At 42.2% G+C, this 26,016-nt stretch overlaps 3 protein-coding genes and 1 long non-coding RNA gene across 5 annotated transcripts in view; 2 read left to right on the top strand and 2 right to left on the bottom strand.

The window, feature by feature from the left end:
• Positions 1-11,978, top strand: slc17a6a (solute carrier family 17 member 6a). The gene is made up of 12 exons (XM_061676062.1): positions 1-89; positions 1,154-1,409; positions 1,563-1,681; positions 4,549-4,663; positions 6,857-6,944; positions 7,140-7,226; positions 8,708-8,850; positions 8,933-9,082; positions 9,460-9,592; positions 9,669-9,779; positions 10,273-10,400; positions 11,649-11,978. Exons 1-12 carry the CDS (start codon positions 1-3, stop codon positions 11,976-11,978), a joined length of 1,749 nt encoding a protein of 582 aa, XP_061532046.1.
• LOC133402426 (uncharacterized) lies at positions 6,650-23,443 on the bottom strand. Its single transcript, XR_009768515.1, has 3 exons — positions 23,390-23,443; positions 18,801-18,854; positions 6,650-6,939 (listed from the first exon to the last, which is right to left on the bottom strand). It is a non-coding gene; the product is annotated as an uncharacterized LOC133402426 (long non-coding RNA).
• fancf (FA complementation group F) lies at positions 21,281-23,436 on the bottom strand. The gene has a single exon (XM_061676080.1). The coding sequence runs from the start codon at positions 23,102-23,104 to the stop codon at positions 22,061-22,063; it is 1,044 nt and encodes a 347-aa protein (XP_061532064.1). The 5' UTR covers positions 23,105-23,436; the 3' UTR covers positions 21,281-22,060.
• Positions 23,068-26,016, top strand: part of LOC133402416 (growth arrest-specific protein 2) — a 22,382-nt gene continuing 19,433 nt past the window's right edge. Inside the window, exon 1 of one of the 2 annotated variants that reach the window (XM_061676082.1) lies at positions 23,068-23,282. The gene's annotated coding sequence lies outside the window, so the exon portion shown is untranslated. Of the gene's footprint in view, positions 23,283-24,011; positions 24,170-26,016 lie in introns of those variants that run through there. The other variant, XM_061676081.1, reaches the window with a different exon arrangement.

Genomic DNA, 26,016 nt, shown 5'->3' on the forward strand with positions numbered 1-26,016 from the left:
ATGGAGCCCGAGAGCAATGAGGGAGCTGTTCCAAAGACTAAAGAGGGACTAAAACAGATCGCAGGAAAGGCCCTCGGAAGTCTGTACAGGTAAGGCAAATTCATATCATTTACGCATGTCTTCAAACAAACAAAAATGCATTTCACGTTAGGGAATATCGGAAACAAATCCACTTGAAATGAGCACAATTCGTCAATATTTATTCCTATATTTAAAAAAAAAAAAATCCAGGTGAGAATTGTCATTTATGGGCTGAATGTGAGGATGCAGAGAGCACACGAATATTTAAGGATCACATATTTCCCAGGAGGATGAACCCCCCCCACCCCCACCAGCAGCTGTGCATCTTTTTAAAAATGATTATTATTAATAATAATGAATGAAACACACGCAGTCTTGACACAAAGTCTACCATGATATCTATTAGCGGTTGGATCAGTCTGCATTAATGCAAAATCGATGCTCGTCAAATCAATTGACTGCATTTGTTGTATCGTATCAGGACAGCAGAGAAGCAAAGCAAATGCTTTAGAAATATTTGGAGTCGTCGGGTTAACGGATTTTAGGATTAAAAAAAACAAAGAAAAAGGTTTTATCCTCCCCCTCTCAGAACAAACAAATATGCACATATTCAAAAGAGAAAAAACGGATTTCAAACATTTGCTTCCAAGCTGGAAAAAAAAAAAAAAACGTGACTCAAAGGTGCGAAAAAAAAAACATCTACTGCAGGCCCACTTTTTCCTCAAGGCCTGCACAGTTATTATTGTTATTATTATTTTTTTTAATATTCGCAAAGGACGATAGCCACACATTTACGTCATGTTTTTTTAAAGTTATATTTAAATACATATATTTACACACCCAAAAAAAAATCAAGGAACCGCAGTGAGGCTGTCGTTGCTGCAATGCGGTATGAAGGTCATTGCCTTTTCTTTTTTTTTTGGGGGGGGGGGGGGGGGGGATAAATGGAATTTGCAATTAAATGGAAAAAAAGTGTGCTTTTTTTCGGGCAGCATGATCCAAATCAAAAAATTCAATAAATGCACATTCTGCGTGTTATAATTGTCCATTTTTATTGCATATCCGATTTGCCTGCATAGTTGACTATACGGATCTATGATTTTTTTTTTTTTAACCCCCCCATGCCGCGCAGGAGGTTGGAGAAGCGGCAGCAGACGGGCGAGGCCATCGAGCTGACCGAGGATGGGAGGCCCCGGGCCGAGCAGGGCCGCAGGGGGCCCCTGTGCGACTGCACGTGCTTCGGACTTCCACGCAGGTACATCATCGCCATGCTGAGCGGCCTGGGCTTCTGCATCTCCTTCGGCATCCGCTGCAACTTGGGCGTGGCCATCGTCAGCATGGTCAACAACAGCACCATCCACCAGAACGGCAAGATCATCATTAAAGAGGTGCGTGCGTGCGTGCGTCTACCCCCCCCCCCCCCCCCCAAAAAAAAAATAAAAAAAAAAATTAAAAATTGGAGCCACGCTTTGGATTCCCTGCACATTCTTAGTATTTGCAAACCAAGATGTGTTCAACGCATATTCTTTTGTTTGCGGCAGAAAGCCAAATTTAACTGGGACCCCGAGACGGTGGGGATGATCCATGGCTCCTTCTTCTGGGGTTACATCGTCACCCAAATTCCAGGGGGATATATTTCCTCCAGACTGGCTGCCAACAGGTCATTCATTGCTTCAATTCATCAGAAGATTGTTATATAGTCAATATTTGTATGACACAATACGGTGTACACCTATTGTGATGCAATAATAGAATGTATATAAAAAATGACAACATATTCATGCGGGCATACATCGTATACAAGCATCTATTTGTAAGTAAATGAACTTTTACGATTAATAACAAATTTGCTTGCATTACCGCGACTTATAAATAGTCACTATTATTTATATTTCATTATAAATAATGAATAATATTCATATGAAGACGCACGTAATCCAGTCCAATTTATTTATAAAGCCCATTTAAAAAAGAGAGAGAGACCAAAATGCTGTATATAGCATAAATAACATCAAATCAGAAGTTGGTAAAAACAGTGCTTTCATTTCATGAAGGACATTTCCAAGTGACTTCCACCTTTTTGAACGGCAGTGTAATATAGCCTACTTTACACTTTACAACAGTGTGTTTGAACAGAAAACTGTTTTTGTTTATTGTTTCCCTAATTTAGCACCACAACAGGGCTCAAATATTAAAAACTACGTTGTACTGACTAAATGAATGCGCATTCATCAGTGGATATTTCAGGTGTACCTAATGCTGTGGCCGTATCTAAAAAAAAAAAAAAAAAGAATCGATACATTTCTTCCATTTGAAACAATATAGTGATGCCGGCCACGTTCACGCGAGCTCGCGTCTTGAAGGAAGCCCGAGCGCTCATCTTTTGCTGACGCCCAAGCCAGGCGAGCCTCCTCCCTCCGATGTTAATGAGCTCCCATGGGAGATGCCGCGTCTAATCCTTTATGTTCACATGTCGGCATGGCGACCGCACCAGCCTCGGCCCTGTGTGAAATGTGGCTGCGACTAATAATTGTGGGATGATTCCGATCCGTGCCGCGTGATTTCTACAACTAATTGAACAGGGACCACTGGATGGCATTCAAGTGAGGCCACAATGATATTAAGAGAAAAGACAAGAGGGGGGGGGGGGGGAGGGGGGGCGGGTTGGGAGCAGCAGCAGCAGCAAAGAACAAACTATGAAACAAAAGAGCATTCAAAATGAAGTGATCTTTAAGTGAAAGCAACCAAACACTGGCATATGCAGCTGGAAATATGTACAGATCTCAGAGTACTGCTGGTGCGCATGGATGGATCTAAAAAAAAAACAGCTACAAATGGTATATACTGTCGAGCAATACTGCTGCATGTAGTGGAGGAGCAAATGTTTGAGGAGCATCATGTTGCCAAGTCAGCTGAGCCCACAGACACCTTCTGCTGCAAACACCTTCTTTTCTCCCTTGCCTTTCCTGTGTGTGTGCGTGTGTGTGTGTGTGTGCACGCGCGCCATCCAATGAAAAATGGATTTATATGCTTTAACAGTGGCATGTGTGATTTTTTTATTGTTTTTTTTTTTAACTTCAGTGTGCAGGGCGGAATATAAATAATCACTTTGTGCAGTGGATCACAGTGTGTTCCAAGATGTTTTTTTTTATTATTTTTTTTATTCCCAATTACTGTAATGGAAAAAGAACTAATCCGCCGCTCGGGGTCGAACTGTGAGTCTACACACTGAGAGTCTACACAGGTATTTTAAAGTAACATTTTAAAAGTCATACATGTGGAATATAAGTGAACCATAGTCACAATAATATATTAAAACAATAAAACACTCTCACTACTACCAGCGCAAAACGTAACGTCAAACTACGCATCAAACAAAATGAATTACATGTTGTGTTGCTTTGCTCTGATAAAGTCCGTTCAGCTCAATGCTAACAAACAATGCAAAACAGCACAGGTGGGCTAATGAATAGCCTTGGTGTCCTCGTGTTATAACCCTTTTAGCAACGGATACTGTATTTGAACACAAACGGTGGCGCAACATGTAGTCAGGCAATATAACAATACTCACAAGCATTTAGGCAGATATTCTTTCTTCTTTGGGAAAATTACTACTGTTTCAGCAGCCTAACTGAATCAGTTCTGAAACACATCTTCTCGCGAAGGCGTACACACCGGAAGGAGCAGCACAATATCCAGTGAAGTCAAGCAAAACGTGGCAAAAACTCTTTGTCATTACTGTATGTTTTTTAAATCAAGTACAATATTATAGAGCGCTATTTGTTTTATTTTTATTTTTTTTTAAAGAACTTGGGTTGAGGCACCGAGGCACACACACACACACACACACAGAAAAAAATCTATTATTAGTAGATTAAATTAAATTGGCCTCCTTGCTTTTTGACTGCCCCTTGTAATAACACGAGAAAAAAGATAATACATTTAAATGTAGGTACATTATGCGCACCAGAGATGCTGATTATTTAATATATTAATATGTGTGCAGATTGCTACAGACGAGTTTTGTGAGTAATAATTTTGACTCTGACCTGTCAATCAGAGGATGGAAGAATGCTGATGACTGGCCCACTGAGGACAAATTTGAAATCTGATTGGTTCAAGAAACAGTCCAATTGCTCATCAAGTTTAAATGGGACAGCACTTTTGATTCAGCCCGTGGGGAGATTCGTTTGACATGGTAGCACATACAGACTGAAATATGATTGGACAAAAAATAAAATAAAAAATCCAACATCCACATCCACATCATCCAAGCAATGCAACCAAGAGGGAAAAAAAGCTGTGAAATGACGTGCATGGACCGTTTGAAACAAATGAATACAATTTCACAGACCAAATGTTAAATCCATAAATGGTCAGTACGTCTGATAATGTTTTGGCCAGCAGAGGTGACGCAAGCCACTGTATATGTATAACATTTACAATTTGGAGCTTCCACTGTACTCTACTGATGTTTATGTGCTCAATGACGCCGTTTGTTAATATCCAACTGCCTTGTCCGTTCAGGGTTTTCGGGGCAGCCATTGTGCTCACGTCCATCCTGAACATGTTCATCCCCTCTGCGGCCCGCGCGCACTACGGATGCGTCATCTTTGTGAGGATATTACAAGGCTTGGTTGAGGTACTGTTCCGTACTGACCAGAGTCGGGTCCCCTCCCCTCATGAAAGTGCCCTGACATTCTGTATTTAATCACCTTTTGTCTTCATCCTTTTCATCAGAGCGCACGTGGTTGTCAGAGTGCTCAAAAAACGAGTGAATAGTAGCGCTTATGTGGCGCACTCTAACTGTTCACGCAGAACAAAGGAGCTCTGGACAACATGTGCACGGCTATCGCAGCTCAATAGAAAGATTCAGATGCTATTATAAGACTGAAGGTTATGTTCTTTTGTTATGTTGTTTGGCGGCATACTGTCGCGTCAATGGCGCTTCGTGACCATGAGAGAGAGAGAGCGAGCGAGAGAGAGAGAGAGAGAGAGCAAGCCTGTGTACACCGCAGCATCCACTCATTACTGCAAATTAAACATTAGCATTTGGGCCTGTCTCCCTTTGCAAGTCCCAGCAATTTGTGTCTATCAATAGTTGATTGTATGCCACCTAGTGGCTAATGAAGATTTAATGATTTTTTTGTTGTTGTCTTTTTCCCTCCATCAAGTGGCAGTCTGTTTGAATTTGTACGGAGTCACACCTCACCTATTAGTCTCCATTAGAGAGGTCAGCTACGACCATGTCGCCCTCTTGTTTAGCAAGTCCGCTTTGTCACCGGCGCACTTACCAGCTGACTGCAGACGGTGTCTTTACATGTAGTTTCAATCGGTGGCGTTTACCGACTGTATATAAAAAAAAAACATCACTGCCGTCCATCAGATTGTCTTGCATTTAGCAGAATCAAGCTGACAACGTTCATTCATGACATATTTGGTAACTGTAAATAGCAATCAATCAGAATGAATGTATGCTAATAAAGTGGGAAATATGAATTATGAGGAGAAGTTGAATGTAAATTTGTGCAGGAAAATAAAAGCTATTCAGCATATTCAAGTTTAGCAGACAATCAATGAAGAGAAGTCAAACAAATGTCAAAGGCCTTGTGAAGTGAGTTCAGTGATTTGTTTGCAAATACACGAAACATATTTGAAAACAGTAATTGCTGCAAAGACTGAGAACGATGTACTACTCAGTTGTGGGGACATCGCATTAAACTGTTTCTGATCATTTCAGTTTTTCCCAGATTTTTGGGGGCGTCGCTAAAAGTGGCATCCTGGCATGAGTCACCCTTCCCCCACTATTTAAGAACTTGAGTACCTGCCATTGCTATGTGCAGTTAGCTAGCTAGCTAAGCCTACACCTCGAAAATACAGCTTGCCTTCAGATTGTCCACTGGCATTGGCGCTTTAGAGCGCCTCATCGTTGGCCGTGAGTGTGCATACATCACTCAAAGAAAGATGCAAGAACGAGGAAGGGGGGGAAAATCCATTCAAAAGCCGGACTTGCCAGCATGTCGACCACGGTTTCACGCTGGCTTGGCCACCTTTGAGCGGCTGTCGGCCGTGAGCGCCCACACCGCATAGAAAGAAGGCGAAAATGCGCGAGAAAAAAACAACAAGTCAGACGTGACAGCCAACGTGCGGACGGGCTTTGGGCTGGCGTGGCCGCTTTAGAGCGCCTTGTGCAGATAGATGTTAAGAATTTACAAAGCCACTCCCACCACACTGCAGTTGCACAGCCGAGTCCACGACCCTTTTCCTGCTCTCTTCCTCTCCTGTCCTGTCCCTGTCCTAGCCTACATTGTCCTGTTCTTCTCTCACAGGGTATAGCACAAACAAAACATAAATCTAATGTGACATTGTAGAATGCATATATTGATTTATCTTTCTTACAGCTAGTGTGTCCTGTCTTTTGTTGTTTATTCTTCTCTCTCTCTCCTCTGATTTTTGTTTTCTGTCAATCCCCTTTAAAACCACGTTCTGTCTTGACTGAAATTTTCAATAAATATCCATTGTAGTACAAAGAACCAGCGGCAGTACATAAAATAATAAATAAATTAACAAATAAATAAATAAAACAAAAAACGGCACTGTTGCACAGTAAAACTGTTCCAGCATATAAGGGATACAGAATCTCCATTCCGCTTGATCGAGCAGCCGAACAGGACAGCTTGATTTATACTCATACATTTTGCAGGGTTGTTAAGCAAACTCTTCTTTGTGCTGTGTCAAATTTAGTCAACATTTATTTTCACTTGACAGGAATTTCCAAAAATACTTTACTGACGGCGTCACTGAAAATTGAGCACGATGATGTTTCTGTTTGCAGGGAGTGACTTACCCAGCGTGTCACGGCATCTGGAGTAAATGGGCTCCTCCACTGGAGAGGAGTCGTCTGGCAACCATCTCTTTCTGTGGTATTTGACAAAGCACAATTAGCATGTCTGTAAATAACGTCCGCCTTTGACGGATTTGGAATTATAATTGCAAAATATTGCTCTCAAAATGTGTGTAAGCATCTGCTACACACTTGGTGTTACTGACTGGGCATGCTTGTGAATAAAGCAACCAGAGATCATGTTCTGCTGACTCATAGTGTTTGTCCTGCGCAGGATCCTACGCTGGTGCGGTCATAGCCATGCCTCTAGCTGGAATCTTAGTCCAGTACACAGGGTGGTCGTCCGTCTTCTACGTGTACGGTCAGTGAAGCGGTCATGTCCTCATTTAACTTCGGCACCTTAGTTAGGGTAACATTAGCAACTGCGCACGGTCACTACGCTTTCAGGTCTTCACTATGAAGTTATACATACGATCTGTATGGAGATGCAGATTTCATCTTCCAGCACGACGTGGCCCCTGCCCGTAGCGCCAGAAGCACCAAAACCTGGTTTGATGCCCATGCTATCACAGTGCTTGACTGGCCAGTCAACTCACCGGATCTAAACCCCATTGAGAATCTACAGGGTATTATCAAGACCAAAATGAGGGGCACCAGAACCCAAAACAAAGAAGAACTGACAGCCAGCATCAAGGAAATCTGGGCTTCCATAACTCCCAGGCAATGCCACAGGCTGATTGCCTCAATGGCAGGTCCCATCCAGGAAGTGATTCAAGCAAAGGGATTTTGAAGATTAACATATCGTTTAGAAAGTACCATAATTGTGATTTCTTCACGGTATTCTAATTTTTTCAATTCCGAATTTCGTGGGTTTTATGAGCTGGAAGCCCAAATTAAGTAAAAATAAACAAATAAATACTTGAAATTGTTCAAATTGTGGGCCCCGAATCTACACTCTGTGAAAGTTTAACTCTTTGAATGGAATTATGGAAACAAATAAACTTTTCCATGATAGGAACATTTTTTGGAAAGGGTCCAATCATGGCACCCACCTGTTCACCTGTGGGATGTTCCAAACGGGTGTTTGATGAGCATTCCTCAACTTTCTCCGTCTTTTTTGCCACCTGTCCCAGCTTTTTTGGAACGTGTTGCAGCCATAAGATTCCAAGTTCATGATTATTTGCTAAAAACAATCAAGTTGATCAGTTCTAACATTATATATCTTGTCTTTGTAGTGTATTCGATTAAATATAGGTTGAACATGATTTGCAAATCATTGTATTCTGTTTTTATTTATGTTTGACACAACGTCCCAACTTCATTGGAATTGGGTTGTACAATAAGTCACTTAAAATGTTTTTGGTTTGATTGATGATATCAAATTGTTTTTCACCGGATGTACTGTACATGATTTGGGTGTGTCACACACTGCTCTGCTAATTAGTGCATGTCATAAGTGGTTAAATGGTAGTAAATCACAAATTTATTTCAATGATTTTATTTCCCATAACAAGTTATCTCATAAAAAGAGTCATTTGGATCATATATGCTCTATTTTCATGAGCATATGAGACATTTAGCATGGGTCCCTGAACCTGCTGTCCACGCTGTCAGTAAGGGGTAACTAGGGGTCTTTCTTCAACCGAGGCTGAAACAGTGGCTTGTTGCATACTACTAAATACTTTCACTCGTTTCATAATTTTCACATTCTCAGCTTTTTTTGGGAGAAATGGAATGAAAAGTCTCAAAGGCGTCTTATAGTTTACATTGACTCATGTATATATGCAGTATACTGTAGCACTGTCGGTTGTGTCTCACCAGCGGACCTTGAAATCTTCACAGGCACCTTTGGCTTAATCTGGTACATGTTTTGGATCTTGGTGTCCTACGAGAGCCCGGCCGAGCACCCGACCATCACGGAGGAGGAGCGCCGTTACATCGAGGAGAGCATCGGCGAGAGCGCCCAGCTGACGGGCGCCATGGAGGTCACTTCTCCGTCTCGGCCCAGCAATTTGTGCAATTCCACACGCACCGCATCCACTTACTCTTTCATTTTTTTAAAATCAGAAATTCAAGACCCCTTGGAGAAAGTTCTTCACCTCCATGCCCGTCTATGCAATTATTGTGGCAAACTTCTGCAGGAGTTGGACCTTTTATCTCCTGCTCATCAGCCAGCCTGCTTACTTTGAAGAAGTGTTTGGCTTTGAAATAAGCAAGGTAAGACTATCAACCCAGAAGTCGAAGTAATGATATCATGTTTACCCTTTAACAGACAACCAGCTGTACTGAAACAGAAACAAATTTGCAGTTGAAGAGATTTGTCGTGTTCTAATCAGTGACTGTCTCATCTTCAAATGGAATAATCTTGTCTCGCTCATGCGAGAGGAGCATGAATCAAGTTTTGTCTGGCAGTTGTGATTCAGGCTCAGGAGGAGAGTGTGATTGCTGAGGGTGATATACGACCCAGACATTAGACCCCTAGGACACACTCTCACACACACACACACACACACACACACACACACACACACACACACACACACATATACACACCCTGATAGATCATCTTTGTTGCTTTCACACTTGCTTCCCAGGTCGGAATAGTGTCAGCGCTCCCCCACCTGGTCATGACCATCATCGTGCCCTTAGGAGGCCAGTTAGCCGACTACCTGCGTACACACAACATCCTGTCCACCACCACGGTCCGCAAGATCATGAACTGTGGAGGTGAGTTCATGTGTGTGGACAAAGTGAAGTTATGACAAGTATGCACCAGTTCACCCATGTGTCTGGCCATTTTTAGGATTCGGTATGGAGGCCACCCTCCTCCTGGTGGTGGGTTATTCTCACAGTAAGGGGATAGCTATCTCCTTCTTGGTGCTGGCGGTGGGCTTCAGTGGCTTTGCAATATCAGGTGAGGCTTAAAGGGTTTTGTTACGAGGGGAGGTGGTGAAATTACAGTACTTGCACTCTGTACTTCAGCAGAAGTGGAAGTACTCTGGTAAAATTAGAAGTACTGATTTGACTCTTTTACTTCAAAAAATACTGACTCAGAAAATGTGCTTAAGTACAAAAGTAAACATGAACACCGGTTCAGCGTTTCTGCATGCCGCTGCGTCCCAGTTTTTGCCCCCACCTTATGAATCCCAAAGATCCCAATTACGCAATCAATCGAGAACTCAATCGCGGTTGACTTGAACGTCTTTTTTTTTTTTTTTACACCATGTCGTCATCTGCAAAAGTTGAAAAAAAAGTAACACGATTATTTTTGACAAAGTAATGAGTAGAATGCACAGCTATCTTTCTAAAATACAATAAATACTCAAGTAATGTATACATATACCTGAAAAATCTACTTAGTATTTGTACTGGTCCAAAATCTGAGTGCAAACTTCTGTCGTTTGTAGGTTTTAATGTCAACCATTTAGACATCGCTCCACGTTACGCCAGCATCCTCATGGGCATCTCCAATGGCGTGGGCACCCTGTCAGGGATGGTCTGCCCTCTAATCGTGGGAGCCATGACAAAGAATAAGGTGAGCTATTTTTGTTCTGCCATGCAGCAATCAAAATGTTAACGCAAGTTGGGAGCATCTGCAATTTGCATTTTGGAATGGAATGCTGTTTTTGGACCTTCTCCTCCACTTTGTGACAGCTAAATCAAAACATCTTCTTCTAAACACCTCACAGTTTAGTATGCAGGTTTTTGATGACACATATGCCGCGTTTCAGTGTGTCGTTGTACTGGGGAACCCAGGGAGAATACATTGGAGATAGTCGTCTGTTCCCGCCCACAAAGATATTTTTGGGTGCACAGAACACAGGTCACAATTTGATTTGTCCTTACAAAAATGTATTTGTACTCCTGCCCCTGGAGTATGAAAAGCATGGATTCTGCTACAAACCCTAAAACGCAAGGAATTCATTCAGCACCTTTCTAAGTTTTACAGAGCAACTTGAGACAGGCTAATGGTTTACTCCCGCCGATGAAATGTTTCTTTTATCAATTTGCAAGGCCAGATGCTTCAAAAGCTTCCATTCACAACGGTCTAGTTAGGAAAAGAACATTACATGATTACCTTCAACAATTTTGCCATTACAGCTACAACGCCAAAATCCATCCATTCGCTATATAGCGCTTGTCCTTATTCGGATTATGGCTGCGCTGGAGCCTATCCCAGCTGATTTTGGATAAGTGGCAGGGTACACCCTGGACTTCACTAGTCAACCACATGGCACAAAAAGAAGATCAACCGTTCATGCTCACATTTGGGCAATGAGTCTTCAATTAGCCGAACATGCGTTTCCTTGGAATGTGGGAAGAAGCCGGAGTACCTGGAGAAAATCCAGGCAAGAACGCAGAGGACATGGACAAGACTATAGAAAGGAAGGCTAGAGCAGAGTCCAAAACACATGTAAGAACGGTGAGACAGACATGTTAACCACTAGCTCAACTTCCTGCCATAACGGAAAAATGTGCAAATGAATCCACTGAGCTCCAGCAAAATGAATTGCGTTTATCCTTGACCCATATGCCACTCCGCTACAAAGCTCAGTGAAAATCAGACTCAAAAGTGACTAAATTCGACTTTGTCTGCACTTGGCAAAGGACAAAATCGAGCTCTTACAAGTAAGCCTAGAAATTTGGCATTTTTCCACTTGTGTGCAATCCTTTTTGTACAAAATCCTACTAAATTGTTGCAGTGTTGTCGTACGGTGACAATCAAATCAATTCTGTGGACCTTTAAATGGTGACGAGGTCTAACCACTACTTCTGGTCCCAGACTCGGGAAGAGTGGCAGTACGTCTTCCTGATTGCCTCCCTGGTGCATTACGGGGGCGTGGTCTTCTACGGGATCTTCGCATCCGGGGACAAACAGCCGTGGGCTGACCCGGAGGAGACCAGCGACGAGAAGTGCGGTTTCATCGATGAAGACGAGCTGGCCGAAGAGACGGGCGACATCACGCAGGGTTACGGCGTCATGGGCGGGCCCGCTAAAAGCTACGGGGCCACCGCACAGCTCAATGGAGGATGGGTGCAGGACTGGGATAAGACGGAGGAGTATGTTCAGGAACCCGCCGGGAAGATGTACTCAGAGCGAGGCTACTCTTAAGAGCAGATACCCGTATGTCTAATTTCCATCAAAGATTGCACAATTGAACATTATAGATAGATGATTCCATTCTGTGTATTCTAGTTGTACGGCGGTTCCGGTTTCTAACAGCCAGTGTAATGGGGAGTCCGTGTTAGATTCCCACACACTTCTCATCCCATCTACAGTCAGCGTAGAGAGGTTGCAAAGCAAGCTGCAGGCATACGTTGTAGTCTTAGGCACCCAAACCTCATCGGTTTACTTGAACAACACGAGCCAGACGACACTGCAGTAGACCATCACAAAAGGTCTCTCTCCTATTGCACTGAAACTACTACAAGAATTCTAATAAAAAACAGATTATATTGTGTTTTATGTACCGCATATACCTGTATACTGTTTCTGTGAGACTATTGTGTATTTGGGTCGTTGATCTGTGTTTAAACATTGATATTAAAAAGGCCATATTTTTCATGGACAGCACCTTTTCAGGGAGATGGCTGCTTGCAAAAAAGGGTCTCCTCCTCCTCGAGCGAGACGTGTAATACTCTCGAGGACAAAAACAGGGCGAGTGAACCTTAGGATTGTTGTGTGTGTTTGTTGCATGACTTTGCGCCAGTCAATGTTGCGCTGCAGCGTTGTCCTCATTCATCCACCCGCCATGATAGACGAGAAAATAAACTATGTCCAATGCGATGGTGAGGTGAGACAAATCAAGAGGTCGGTTGTTTATCCAAGTTTGGTGTGCGCTGCAATAAACCCTGTGTAATGGCTGCTACCCACCACCTTCTGTTTTTGTAACGTAACACTGGCTTGTTGTTTCAAACTGTTCTTGTTTTGGAGTCATGTGATGGTCACCGATAAGATGCGTGTTTTTAACAATTTTACCCATGTCCCGAGAATCCAGCTTTAGTGCTCATTTTGCCGACTTTTGACAGTGAAGAATGCAGTACTGTACGTGGACGACTCCTTCGGTGTTTCTTGCTTCTTTTCACTCGAGCTACTTTATGGACGCATGAGTAGCCCACATTCATTCATAAAAGGCTCTCCCATTTGAATTTCTTTGCTACTTTGCTCCACCATTTGCTGTATGAAATCTGCAAGGATGTTTCAAGTATATAAATATTTAAGAATGTTTAAGATGAGCAAAATATGTTATTATAGCATTGTGCCTGAATTCAATGTATACCGATAAATGTGATTTTATGGATACAAATATTGTGTTTAACAAAGAGGTATGTTGATGTTAAAATGTGCGATAAAACTGTTCCTTTTTAAAAAAAAAAAAAAAAAAAAAACAACAACAACACAAAATTCATTCTTTTGTCATCACCTTTCTCAACCTTTGTGTATGTTTAGCAATGATTCTTTAGTTAAGTACCTTCTCCAATCAGTATGGTGTAGCTCTCCATGTTTCTCATTAGTAAATCAATGGCGGAGGTCTCAGGGGTCTGAAGCAAAATATTGGACTCGGTAGCTCGGCAATTGGTAGACGGAGGGTGGAACAGCAATTTTAATGGCTAGGCTGGACTTGACATCCCAACAAGAATCATTATCCTTCTACTCGATGAGGAAGCACATGCATGAACTCATTTAAAATATTGGAAAAAATATGACTATGACATTTGTTTTTTGTTTTCTATTCTATGCATTTAGAATTGCTAACCTAATGTCGCTGCACTACACTTAGGGTAAGTGAATCAACGGCAATAGAGGGCATTCTATTATATCTGTGTAGCGTGTGTGGACTCTGTGCAAGTGTGGCACACCTTACACATCTCAGCATGTCCTTCTCCACACCTCTGAGGTCAGTCGTGCTACACGCAGCACATATTGACCTGGCTCCAAAATTAAATCTAGTCACGCGAGAGACAAATCAATAGCTCCAGAGTGTATAGTGGATTACATAAAATCAAGTGTATCAAGAAAATTTCAATTGGGCTGACAATAAGTGGAGGTCAGGTTGCAGCTTTTATTTCCCAATTTTGGAGGCCAAGCAATAAAAACAAGCTGATACTGCAATTTCACCGTGTTGCTCTCCCTGTGTTTGCATCGGTTTTCTCGGGCTACTCCGGCTTCCTCCCAACATTCCAGACAAATACATTTGATCTACAATAAATTGTCCTTAGATATGAATGTGAATGAATGGTTGTTTGTCTATGTGGTCCGCGCTTGACTGGCAACCAGTCCGGGTTCACAGTCAGCTGGAACAGGCTCCCGCTCATCCGTGACTCTAATAAGGATAAGGGGTATATGTAGAAATTAGATGGCGGAAAGTCCTTTGTGTTCAGTCTCAAAGCATGAGTTGCCATATCAGAGCATGGCTCAGCCCAACACCAAGCCTGACAAATGATTAGCTGCGGCTCATCTGCGAGGTGCTGAATAATTCAGAGCAAAAATGGCGTCCCTCTATTCTCATGAATCTGTGCTCCACTATTTGACCCGAGTCTGTCCGTCTCAGAGCCCTACTGGCTTTATATCCCATTAGCATTTCTTTCATGCATTCAGGACCTAAACCATTGAGTGATTTATAGACCAGTAGCAGACCTTAGTCCCTGCGGCAACATTCGTTAAAGATCGGCGGGTACGTGGACGTATCTGCCCGTCTTCGTCTTTATGAGCTCGCGAGATCTCTGCCTCGGAGGACTTGTTTGTAGATCGGTGATATATGTTGAGATTATCGGGGCACACCACACACAATACGACTAAAACTGTTAAATGCCAGATATTTTTATCTTTACATAGAGTATGACTGCTGATATGTACAGTTGTGTTCATTAATTTACGTACCCCAGCAGAAATCGTGAAATATTGGCATTTAAAATAAACAATATGACTGATGACTGAACAAGGACCATCTCATTATTTTCTTCATTGGTATTGATGTTATATTGGTATGATTGTGCTTTTCGGAAATGCCTTACAGTTACAAATAAAATGAAATATGTTTTGCTCAGCCTTCAAATTTTCTTGAATGGTACCCATCTTACAAATTTTGCCAGGGAAATGAAACTTATGAACACAACTGTGCAATGTTCATCCCCTGTACTAAGCGAAGGTAGAGTTGCATTCAAAATCAGAGCAAGGAAATAGAAAGTTCTACGTGTTCAAACAAGTGCTTAACTTCAGAGAAATAAAATACAGAAAGGTTTGTTTCCCCTTTTCTGTTTTGCGTCTCGACACAACAATTTTACGTATTTCAATTGAACAAACTTAACAATCGAACGGTTTTAGAGGTTATGTTTGTTCAAAGCTTTTTTTCCTCATAATGGCGTTTCACATTCGGTATGCACTTTTAATAAGTGCTCCCAGTGCGAACTTCCCACTGGGAAATATATATTTTTTTAAATTACCATTTTTTTTGGAGAGCCATTTGTTCCAAATGTTCTCTTCCTTTATCTTTCATTTTTTAAAAAAGTTTCTCCCTTTCTCTCGCTTTAGTCTGCATACCGTCAGTGATTATCGCCTGAAATGCTGACTTGATTGGCTGAGTAAGGTCACGTGGGATGGGTCAACTCGCAAGTAATTGGTCTGTTGTTTTTTTAGTAGTTTTGTCACTACCAAAAAGCCTGTAATGCTGCACCGCTTAGAGTCTAAAGGAAACTTGGCACTCTGGAATGAAAATGAAAAGTCATTCAAAAACCGTTCACAAATGGCAGAATGAGCGCGTTCGCAAAAATATTCCTCAGGCAGAAATACACTACGTTCAGCTCACGTTTGGCCAAAATATGCCAGAGTTTATGAACTTTTGTTCAATGAACTCGTTGACGTACAACACTGATGGATACTGAGAGGAATTGATTAGAAACACCTCTCAATGGTTGTTTGTTTATATGTGCGCTGTGATTGGCTGGCGACCAGTTCAGGGCGTACGCCTCGCACGCGAAGATAGCTAGGATAGGCAACAGCACGCCCGCCACCCTAGTGGGGATAAGCGGTACAGAAGATGGATGGATGACAAAGATGTTGTTTTTTTGGAGTTTGTAAAGTAAACGCTCGCGCTGCTCCCCCCCCCCGAAAATGAGTCATTTTGATTGGCTCGCAAAGGCTACGTGCGTGGTCATATGAGCGCCTTGTGTCGTCTGATTGGTGAATTGGAGTCAAACGACTTTAGTGATTTGCGCAACGGGCGCCCTATGCTGAAGTCGAAGATGGAGTCTAAAAAGAGACCCGCACACACATGAATGGATAAATAGAAGTAGCGAACGGCATGTCGATCATTGTAACGGAGTAAAAGTATCGATCCTTCCCCACATAAATACTCAAGTAAAAGGAAACAGTACGGTGCATTTAAAGTACTGTGACAAGTACAGTTTATCGAAAATGTTACTTTTGAGTAAATGTAGTGTGTTACTACCCACCTCTGACTATAAGCAACATTTTCATTATTCTCCGAGCATGACAGGAGTAGCGTTTGTGTTGTGGGTGGGGCCGGAGCATTGCTGTTTACGCACAACGGATAGCTTGAGTCACGTTAGTGTTTACTGCGCTGTCTGATCACAAGAAGCGGCTCGATGCGAGCAGGAAGCAATTACGATAAATCTCAGTTCCTCCTTGGATAATCGCCTCTTCGGCTGAGGAGGAGGGTAAAAACCATCAACACTCGTCGCTGCCCGCCTCCTCGGCCCATGTGTTAATTTGACAGAAAACCCAATTGTGTCACCAGTCATCTGGAACGTGTTTTTTCTCCTGCCACACCAGTCAGAGTGGTCATGGCTGTTGCACCGTTGACAAGCCTGTTAGGTACACGTTGCGCTGTAATGGAACAAAATCTGGAGTCAGGTTTTTCACTCATAGCAGGGAGTGGCCTAGATTCACATTGCTGACGTTGTGCGGCATCATGTTCACATTGCTGTTGTGAAAAAGCGAAAGGGCGAGCAGAGGGGAAAGGAGGGACTCTCCTCGGTGTGTGGGGCAGGTGCCGTTTGGCTCCTGGGGGACTGTAATGGGATGAGGCCCCAGCCGAATGAGTGTTTGATGACGGGCTTGCACTCCTCTCGAGGGAGCCTGTCTGCATGCAATTATCCTGCTGGTCCTGCTCTCCTTGCCAAATTGCACCTCTCCACACTGCCGGCTGCCTAGCCATTCATTTTCTAATAATCCTCCATCAAGTCACTGGCTGTAATTAGAAGGCCAAATTCTTAATGTAGCCTTGGAGTAATTGGTGTTTCATGAGCCTATCGCTTGTGGCGTTACACCACCTCTGGGCAATTGAATTGTACAGCTCCTTCCATTAATAAAACAGAAATGGCTGCATGCTTGGAGCACCAATCAGTCCCTCTTACATATATTAACATCACACATGCATGTGCTAAAGTTTAAACAATACTTTGTAAAGGATGCACGCTTGAGTGTAATGTGCAAAGCTGACTTTGCTCAGAGCAGCAGGCGGCTCAGTTTAAGCTTTGTTTCCATCTGTGCTTACTTTTTCATCCTTCTGAAACATTTATATATAGCAAACTGAATACCCATAATGCAGCAGGGAGCTTTGATGAATAATTTTGATGAGGGTTACGTTTTTCGACCTGCTTATTACTTCCCCCGTAGATTGCGACATCCAATATATTATTTCTTCTTCTTCCTCCACAGAACTGGCTCGGGATCCTGTAGTTTGTATGTGAGCTCATCTATCACAAGTTGATCCAGTTCCCCCTCACCCATATCACATTAGGGTGACAGTTTCATAGCTCTCCTCTCTGCAGTGTGTTCATATTGGTATCACACCCACGGAGACAAAGGGACGACAGGCGGATAAGATCGCCTGTGTGCTGGGGAAGCACTTGTGATCACAATGTGAATCAAATGTGCAGATAATGCTGAGGAATATTTGGAAGAAATGTGTTGTGCACCTTCAAAAAATTGATTTTTAGAGCTACACAGAAAAAAAAAGACTTGAATTCGTATTTCTTTTGCATTAATATTCCTATACTAACATTTTGGTGTTGAATTCGTAAATTCTTTTTTTTTTTTTGTATGAAGGTGACTAAAAATGAAATATTGTAAACTCAGAAGCGACTTTATTAATATGTTTCGACAAGCTGCTCTACACAATGATATTTAGCCCAGCAACATGTAAAGAAGAATTGGTCAACTTGAATAAAATTGTGCTAAAAAAACATAACTGCGCAAAAAAAAAAGGATGGCATAGAAATATTAAATTGCTATAATTTTTTAGTTAGGATAGATTTATATCAGGAGTCTTCAACAATGACCCCCAAACTGATGGAAAGCTGGAGTGGGGACCCCCTACTTATGTGTATTGTATATAATTGTATTGTATATATTTGATATCAAAGTGGACATCTCATAGAATGCCTTTTTATTTATATAAAATGTAATTAAAATAAAAATATTATACTAATATCATATCATTTATTACCATACATCATATTTATATAACATGCAATGTAATATAAGAATAAAACAATGCCTTTTTATAGTCACTGTACACAAGTACAAGTACAGATTGAGATAAAATGGGATGTATAAATGTACTTTGATTATTTTGCAATCAATACTATAGTGTTAACTCAATAAACTTGTTTTTCTTGTTAAACATGGCGACCATTCATGTTAATGTTTCTATCTATTTATCTATCTATAGATATAAAAAAATGCTATTTTTCAGTACTCCATTGCGGGTATTGTCTGACTTGAATGTGACGGGGACCTCAGTGTGTGTGACATCTGTGGCGTCGTGTGGCGGTGTGCTAAAAGGCTCTAAATCGAAACATAAAATCTCGATCTGACAACAGCTGATTTGTTTGTGTATGTTTAACATCATACACATGTTGAAAGTCTTAGCATCTATTTAATTTTGTTTGAGTGAGCGGTACTGCTTACCATATACTCCCTTCAAAGTTGACTTTTGGGAAGATACTGGCACAATTTTTGGCCCTAAAAAAAGTACAAGGAATTACATTAGTTGAAACATTAAGCAACCATGTGGCAAAGCTGTGTGGAATGCATCAAATTACAAATGAGATAGCTCAAACTGGATTGTTGTCTTTTCACTATCGTGCAGTGTGTGTACAGATTGTTTTTCTGCAAGCACAGCATACAAGTAGTTTACTGGGGAGTCTGACGGAGCACTTTTTATAAATGTCCCCCCCCCCCAAAAAAAAACTTTAATGTGAATCCTCCAATGACTCAGTCCAAAAAAAGAACATAGACTTCTCTGCATGCTTGATTATCCTCATTGTGGGACACAGGTGTGAAGCGTGGCCCCCTTGGCTACACTCACCCCGCCCAGTCCCCCACCGCCACCCCTCAACCCCCACCTCTGTGATCTGTCAGTGCTGGGGCCAGACGAGGCCGACGCCGGAGCGGCTTAGGCACGTGCCAAGGGAGAGCTCTAAACACCTTCCGCCCCCCATCAACCCCCCACCCCTCCAAAACACACACACCCTCGCATTCAAGCCACCAGATGGGGGCTGGATCCGACCTTCAATGAATGCTATGAAGGCGCACAACAACAGATGCCCTCCACTTGTCTCCCTGCAGTTTGTTGCCACACGCCGTCAAGGAACCATAGAGCAGTTGGGGGGTAGTAAGACCTATCCACTGAGGACACTTCATTTGGAACAATCAAATGAGAACCAATATTTTCTCCCTCTAAATAAAGTTAACTGCAAACACAATCATCAAAACTGGGCATTATTATCAGCTATGGTAATGTAGCTCATTAAAGATAAAGTGAAACTGCATTATGCAGATGTACCTAATATTGTACACAAGCGAGCGCCGGTCCAAAATAGCGGCACTTTGTACCTCTAGGAATATCACTGTAGCCCTGCAGTCCGCATATCTAAACAAATTGGATTTAGCAGTGAGATGCACCATTTTTTCATTGTTATGTGATGCAAAATATTGTATTTATGTTAAAAAACACTGTTGGTGCTTATCAAAAGGCATATATAGCACATTTTGTTTTACATAATGAAAGAAAATTGGAGATGCAGTTTTTTTCAGTGGACAGCAATGAAATACTACACTTTTGATATCCAATCTTGATAAAGGTTAAAGAAGTGTAGCCCAGTTGGAAATTGTGATTGATTTACCTTACATTTTTGGATTCCTAAAAAACAAAACAACACAAGCAAACAAAACAACCAGAGAGAAGTGACTATGTTTTAACATAGTCATGATAAAGATATTATTCTGCCTCATTTTAAGTAATGTAAAACAATTGATTAGGTAAATACACATATGATTGTCTGAGAATTTGTCAGTTTTTAAATCATTAGCCAAATTTGGAGATTGCAGAATGCATTTCTTCACAGCGATAATGTATAGTGTTACCAATGCCAAAATATGTCACGAGCGGGTGTTTGAGATGTTATTGCTACTGCTCAGGCACTTCTCAAAAACTCCAACTCAAAAGACTCTAAATAACTTTGATTAGAGGTGACCTATCATGTTAAAAAATAGTGATGGATTATAATTACTGTATATAATTTAATTACATGGTTGGAACTATTTTCACATCAATTGGGGTGCATGTGTTTCTTTTCATTTGGGGGCTAACATTAAACATCACCATGGCTACATTCCCTCTGTGCATTGTACGTGTGAAGCTGTGAAGAAGTCCCAAAGGCTAAATGTGAATTGTGCTTGGAAACGTGGAAATTGCCGTTGCTCTTGCAGAATTCCTAATTGGCTTTGGTGTGTTGCATCTACATAATGCAAATCCAATTAAGATTATTTGCATTTTTTTACCACAGAGGAGGAGGTGAGGATTTTTTTCACCGTGAAAAAGGTGAGAATTTTTTAATCATGGCCGTTTCCCCTTTTGTCAGCCACATATGTTCCGCCCGCCTTGGAAATAAATTGGTTGTGTACGCGCGGGGCGTTACTCGGTGACCCTTGTCTGTCTCCGCGTGAATTGCTTTCACGGCGTGGGAAACGAGCCGTGGCTGTGTTGGTGTTTGCATGCAAGCGATGACGGGGCCTCTAATCAGACTGGTGGTGCACACCAGCAATTGTGCAGCCTCTGACTGAACACACAGGATGCGGCTAATTGATCCCTTTGCCCCAGAGGTGTTGTGGCGTAAAGGCAGCCATGCGTGGATTAGTATTCAAGTTGTATGACTGACAGACCCAATCACACTGTTGTCCCACCAATCCCATCCGCCTTATGCGGAACGTCACGTGACTGTACCTGGAAATCAGGTATTCCTGTTTTGTACTTCTTGGATCCTGTGTCGAGATGCGAGGACCGAGGGAGTTACAAACAAAGAAATGCAATTTAGCGAGTGACTTTAGTTGGATGAACAATTTAATTCCTTCCATCCATACCAGTTTGTATGACACCTTGTGTTTTACAGCATTATATCATGTCATAAATCAAGGGCTGCAACATTGCCCACACCATTCACACACACAAAATAAAATTAAAATAAAAGTGCTGCTTGCCATACATCTTCACAAACTCATTTAGTGTGAACAATTCACTGGCTGACTTGGAGTCACACGAAAGCCTGTGATGATACAGTCTATGTTTTACTTTTTAGATTTTAGATAACAGAATTACAGTTAGTTAAGGCATTACCACAGGGGTGAAGGACAGTCTTGTTCTAGACATCTGCCTCACAATTCTGATGTTCTGGGTTCAAATCAGTGTTCAGGACTTGCCGTGGGTGTTTGCACGCTCTCGCCCATTTGGATTTTCTCTGGGCACTCTACTTTGGACAATGCACAATGTAGTCATTTTCGATTGATTGGAGGTGGGCACCTGTAGTCATTTTCGCATTGGTGTGAATGTAGGTGTAACTGCTTGTTTGTCTACATATGCCCTCTGACTAACTGCCTCTCACTTAGTAAACTTGTACAGGCTCCAACTTAGGGTGTGCTATAGAAAAATGGAGGGGTGGATGTATTTCCAGTTTTTTTGTATATTGTTTTTTTTTTTTTTGCTTCCATGAGTGGGTCAAAATATTTGAAACACCTTACAGTGAGATTCACTGCGGTCCTTTTTTTTTTAATACTAACATTCATTCTATTCTCATTCATGAGGGATTGACTTCCCTTAAAACTGAGGGTATGGTATCAATTCAGTGTACGGATTGAGACAAAATGCTAAATGGTTGACCACAGTTGTGAAACTATCCATCAAGCTGCGACTGACACTTGTGTATTTCTGTTAAGAGATCTCCCCACACACTTAGTCCTCTGACATCAAAGTCTCCATCAGATATCTTCAAATCATTCAGCTCTTTTTCCACAGTTCTCCTCAAAGTGGGACATGCCTCCAGCAAGACCACAAAGTGCTCAGTCACTTCCCGAAAAGACACTTTGGGACTTGTGCTGCTTTGCACCCATTTGCCTTCATCGACGCAGTACTCCATATCTACAGCCCATTTTTTAAGAACAGCGCAGTACATGTCCCTAAATTTGACATGTTCTTTGGCCAGGTCTTTTAGAAGAGATGTAGGCAGTGTGAAGCACATTTGCTGCAGCAGGCTGTGTTTTTGCTGGAGCCAGTCCTGAAGAAAATCCACTGGAGCGATTTGTGCATGCGCATTTCCTCCAGTCAGCAAAGCAGCAGCGAGGACCAAACACAAATGTTCTGCTTCTTTGCATCCCAGGAGGACAGCGTCAAGAAAACGCCGCGCCCGGCAAGCTTCGCCTCCTCGGCTCAGCAGGGCGTGAAGGCTCTCCATCAACATGGCGCCCTGCACCTCAACACCGGCTTCTGACTGACCCGTGAGAGGATTTAAGATTTTATAAGCAGATTTGCATTGAATGATGTGACTGCAAAGCCCCGTGACATCCTGATACTCTCCTGGTTTGATGGTTGCTGGCGTTTTGGTGTCAAAAAGTATCTTCATGATGGCGAGGGGGAGATTAGGGTTGTTCAGGAGCCCTGTTAGCAAAAGGTGCTGGCATTGTGACAGGTCCAAAAAGGAGAGGTCTGCGTAGTCAGCGAAGACAGCTCGCAAACTGTTATTTGTGTGCTGCAGTTGCATCTCCATAATCCCTCTTATCTTGGGATTTTGGTGGAACTTTGAGAAAAGGTGCTCGCAGTAGCAGGCCCAGTGAAAAGCCCGAGAGAGAGACTGCAGGTCCCAGAGACGAACGTCACCACTCCGCGCCGCCACCGCCAGCAACTCGACCGTACTCGACAAGTTATTCAGCGCCGCCTCCATGCGGCGCTCTCGGCGGGCACAGAGCTCAGCCTCGGAGCCTCGGTGCTCCGACTGAATTAAGAATTAAGCCCCAAATGTTCTCCCTATGACGACCATCGCAGCGCCATCGAAGCTACACGCTAGCTAGCTAGCAAGAACGGGCTAGCTACAGCCATAGCATGCTGAGTTCGGACGTCACGTAAGTTGCAAACGCTTTAAAACATTTCCTCTATTGAATACACACGGCGTTTATGAGCGATATATATAACTAGTTTAGAATAGAACTACATATATCATTAAACTCACGTTCCATTTGCCACTTTATCCTTCAAATTGTTTTGTATGTGCCGCCCAGATGGATGCGCATGCGTAGTGGTGAGCTTTGGTTAACGCACGTAAACTTCAAAATAAATACGACTTTAACCCTCGATTGGTACAGTATTATTGTTTTTTTCTTAGTTCTCATTTATTTGTCAACTTAAGTAACAAAACCCAGACGAACAGAGACATTTAAAACACTTCAATCTACTTACATTTGTATGCTGCAAACTTTATTTTGGTTGAAATCATCATAATAATAATGTTATTAAAAATCTTTATTTTTAATCTCCACTATTTTCACTTTACAACAGAATAGGTTCAGTCAGTTGGTCCTCCACATTGTACTTATTCCGTCATAACATAGATGTGAAATAGAACACTGCATGGACGACTTTATCGAACTGTCCTATTGAATGTAGCCCATATCTGGCCGAACGAGTCAATAAGGCAGCATACTAGTGAGGGGAGGTGGGGAGATCAAACTTCCCTCCCATCCACTAGTTGTGTGCGTGTGTGTGTGTGCGCGCGTGCGCGTGTCTGTCTGTGTGTGCGTGTGTGTGTGTGTGTGCGTGCGTGCGTGCGTGTATGTATTCATGCGTGTGTAGCCAGCACGTTGTGCAGATCCTGTCCAGTTTGTAGTTGAGAGTTCTGCAGCTTAACCTGTGGGTGGGTGAGCGGACGGCAGTGAAAAGCATGAAAAGTGGGACGGGGCAGCTCAGAGGACGACCGAGAGGGAGGTGGGCACCTAGCAGCTGAACCTTGAGGGTGAGCACTGATAACAAGCCTTTTTGTACACTTCACGCACTGTTTGACTTCTGTCCTGTTCCCAACTTTTTTTTAAATTTAATGTTCAACAGCAGTACTAGAAGTTTTCTCAACAGTTAGGATGAAATAAATTGTTACTCGATGACAGTTAAAAGCCGGTAATTGTTGCTTAGATTAATACAAATGATGTCTTCTAAATTCTAGCTGTGGGGATGGTTCTAATTAGGGGTGCACTCTTGGATTTGTATCATAACTCATCAGCCTTAAACCTATATCCTGATTGGTGGATTATCTGATGTGATTTTCTGATATTTATTGACACTGTTGAATGAATAGAGTTTTTAATGTAATGCTTATTTCCTTTGAAAAAAAACCAAAGCAGCAGATTAAAGATCTCATTTATTCAACTGAATTCAGGCACAGCAGCAAATCATGTGGTACAGGGATTTCTATATGAATGCATCCATATGTTCTATCACAGGATGACTAACCAAACTGTTATTTATTGATAGTGTATGTGAAGCACATGGCTTAATAAAGGCCTGATGTCGCCTGTTTCAAAATGAATGAACCCAGGCTAAACTGGCACATGATCACAGATGAGGTTTTATGGCTTGCTGGTGAAACTCTTTTATTCATCAGGTCAGCCGAAATAACCCAGTTGTTGAGCAGCAGTTTATACAATTTGATACACAGCACATGCAACGTTTATATGGAAATACAGTGAACTTGTGCTCCTGTTGAAATGGACAAATCTTGCTCCAGATCTGCAGTGGGATTCTAGTGCATGACATGCAGAAAGGGTCAGAACAACAGAGCTCGTCTTGATTTTTTTCCTAATTGACTTCAGTTACAGAATGTCTTTCCCAGAGCAATCTGCAGACAGCCATGCTATGTTATGGTGCCTTCATGGCACTCATGAGGCCTCTCAGTCTGAGGAATGTTTACCTTTATATCTTTGTATATTTGACTATTATTGTGCAGGTCTTCTGTTCCTAATCCTGAGTCAACATCTGGATCTGGAATCTGACACAGGGAAGCACATCTGTAGCTGGCAGGTTTACTGGGATGTAGGCGTACAAAAAGTCCAACACGGAGACAAGGTTGGGCATGTTTTTTGACCTACACTTGAGGAGGTCAGGCAACAGTGTAGTGCCAGGCCAGAACAACAATTAGTTGTTTCTTTTAAAGATATTTCCTGAGGAAGATGTGAGTCACATTTTTGGAGAACAACGCAGCTTTTGAGCAAAATGTAGACCAATCAAACGAAATACAGTACGCCAAATGATGGCATATTGCTAAGGGAGGTGAGTCGTATTTTTGCATGGTGGGTTATCTACCACCGAGGCTTACAATTGGCAATGGACTAAACAGCAGAGTCAAGAAATTTGCAATTTAGTACAAAATGTCATGACAGAAATTTGTGTTAGCTAGTGGGCGAAACAATATCGAGCAACATAATTGATCAGATTATTTTCCTGCACAGCCAGTTGCTGCCAAGCAGTTTCCGCCACTGCTTCATGGAGTGGAAAAGGGTTAGACTGATTTGTTGTAAATGAGAGATACCCAAAACATGACACGCAAAGAATCAGCATATGTGTTATTGCTGCTCTTATTGTGTATGGTTTACTCAAGATGACCAACACATCACACGCATAATGACATGTCCACGAACAATAGCGAGTCCATCACACAACCAGATGTCCCTATCACAGAGTCCCTGGCTTGGTGTTGACCTAAAGATTTGTGATTGTAAATACTGAACATATAACATAATCACGTTTAGGATTGTTGTCCTTGACTGATTTCCGAGCAGATCGAGAAAGAAAATTTTATCTCAACACATC

Source organism: Phycodurus eques, chromosome 5 (assembly GCF_024500275.1).
Source record: "Phycodurus eques isolate BA_2022a chromosome 5, UOR_Pequ_1.1, whole genome shotgun sequence".
In the NCBI taxonomy this organism is placed as follows: Eukaryota; Metazoa; Chordata; class Actinopteri; order Syngnathiformes; family Syngnathidae; genus Phycodurus; species Phycodurus eques.

Excerpts from the sequence above, each read along its gene's own strand:
- slc17a6a (XM_061676062.1), top strand. The coding sequence starts at position 1 with ATGGAGCCCGAGAGCAATGAGGGAGCTGTTCCAAAGACTAAAGAGGGA. Across the intron at positions 90-1,153 it reads GCCCTCGGAAGTCTGTACAG|GAGGTTGGAGAAGCGGCAGC; the intron begins GTAAGGCAAATT and ends CATGCCGCGCAG. Across the intron at positions 10,401-11,648 it reads GAGCCATGACAAAGAATAAG|ACTCGGGAAGAGTGGCAGTA; the intron begins GTGAGCTATTTT and ends TTCTGGTCCCAG.
- fancf (XM_061676080.1), bottom strand. The coding sequence starts at position 23,104 with ATGGAGGCGGCGCTGAATAACTTGTCGAGTACGGTCGAGTTGCTGGCG.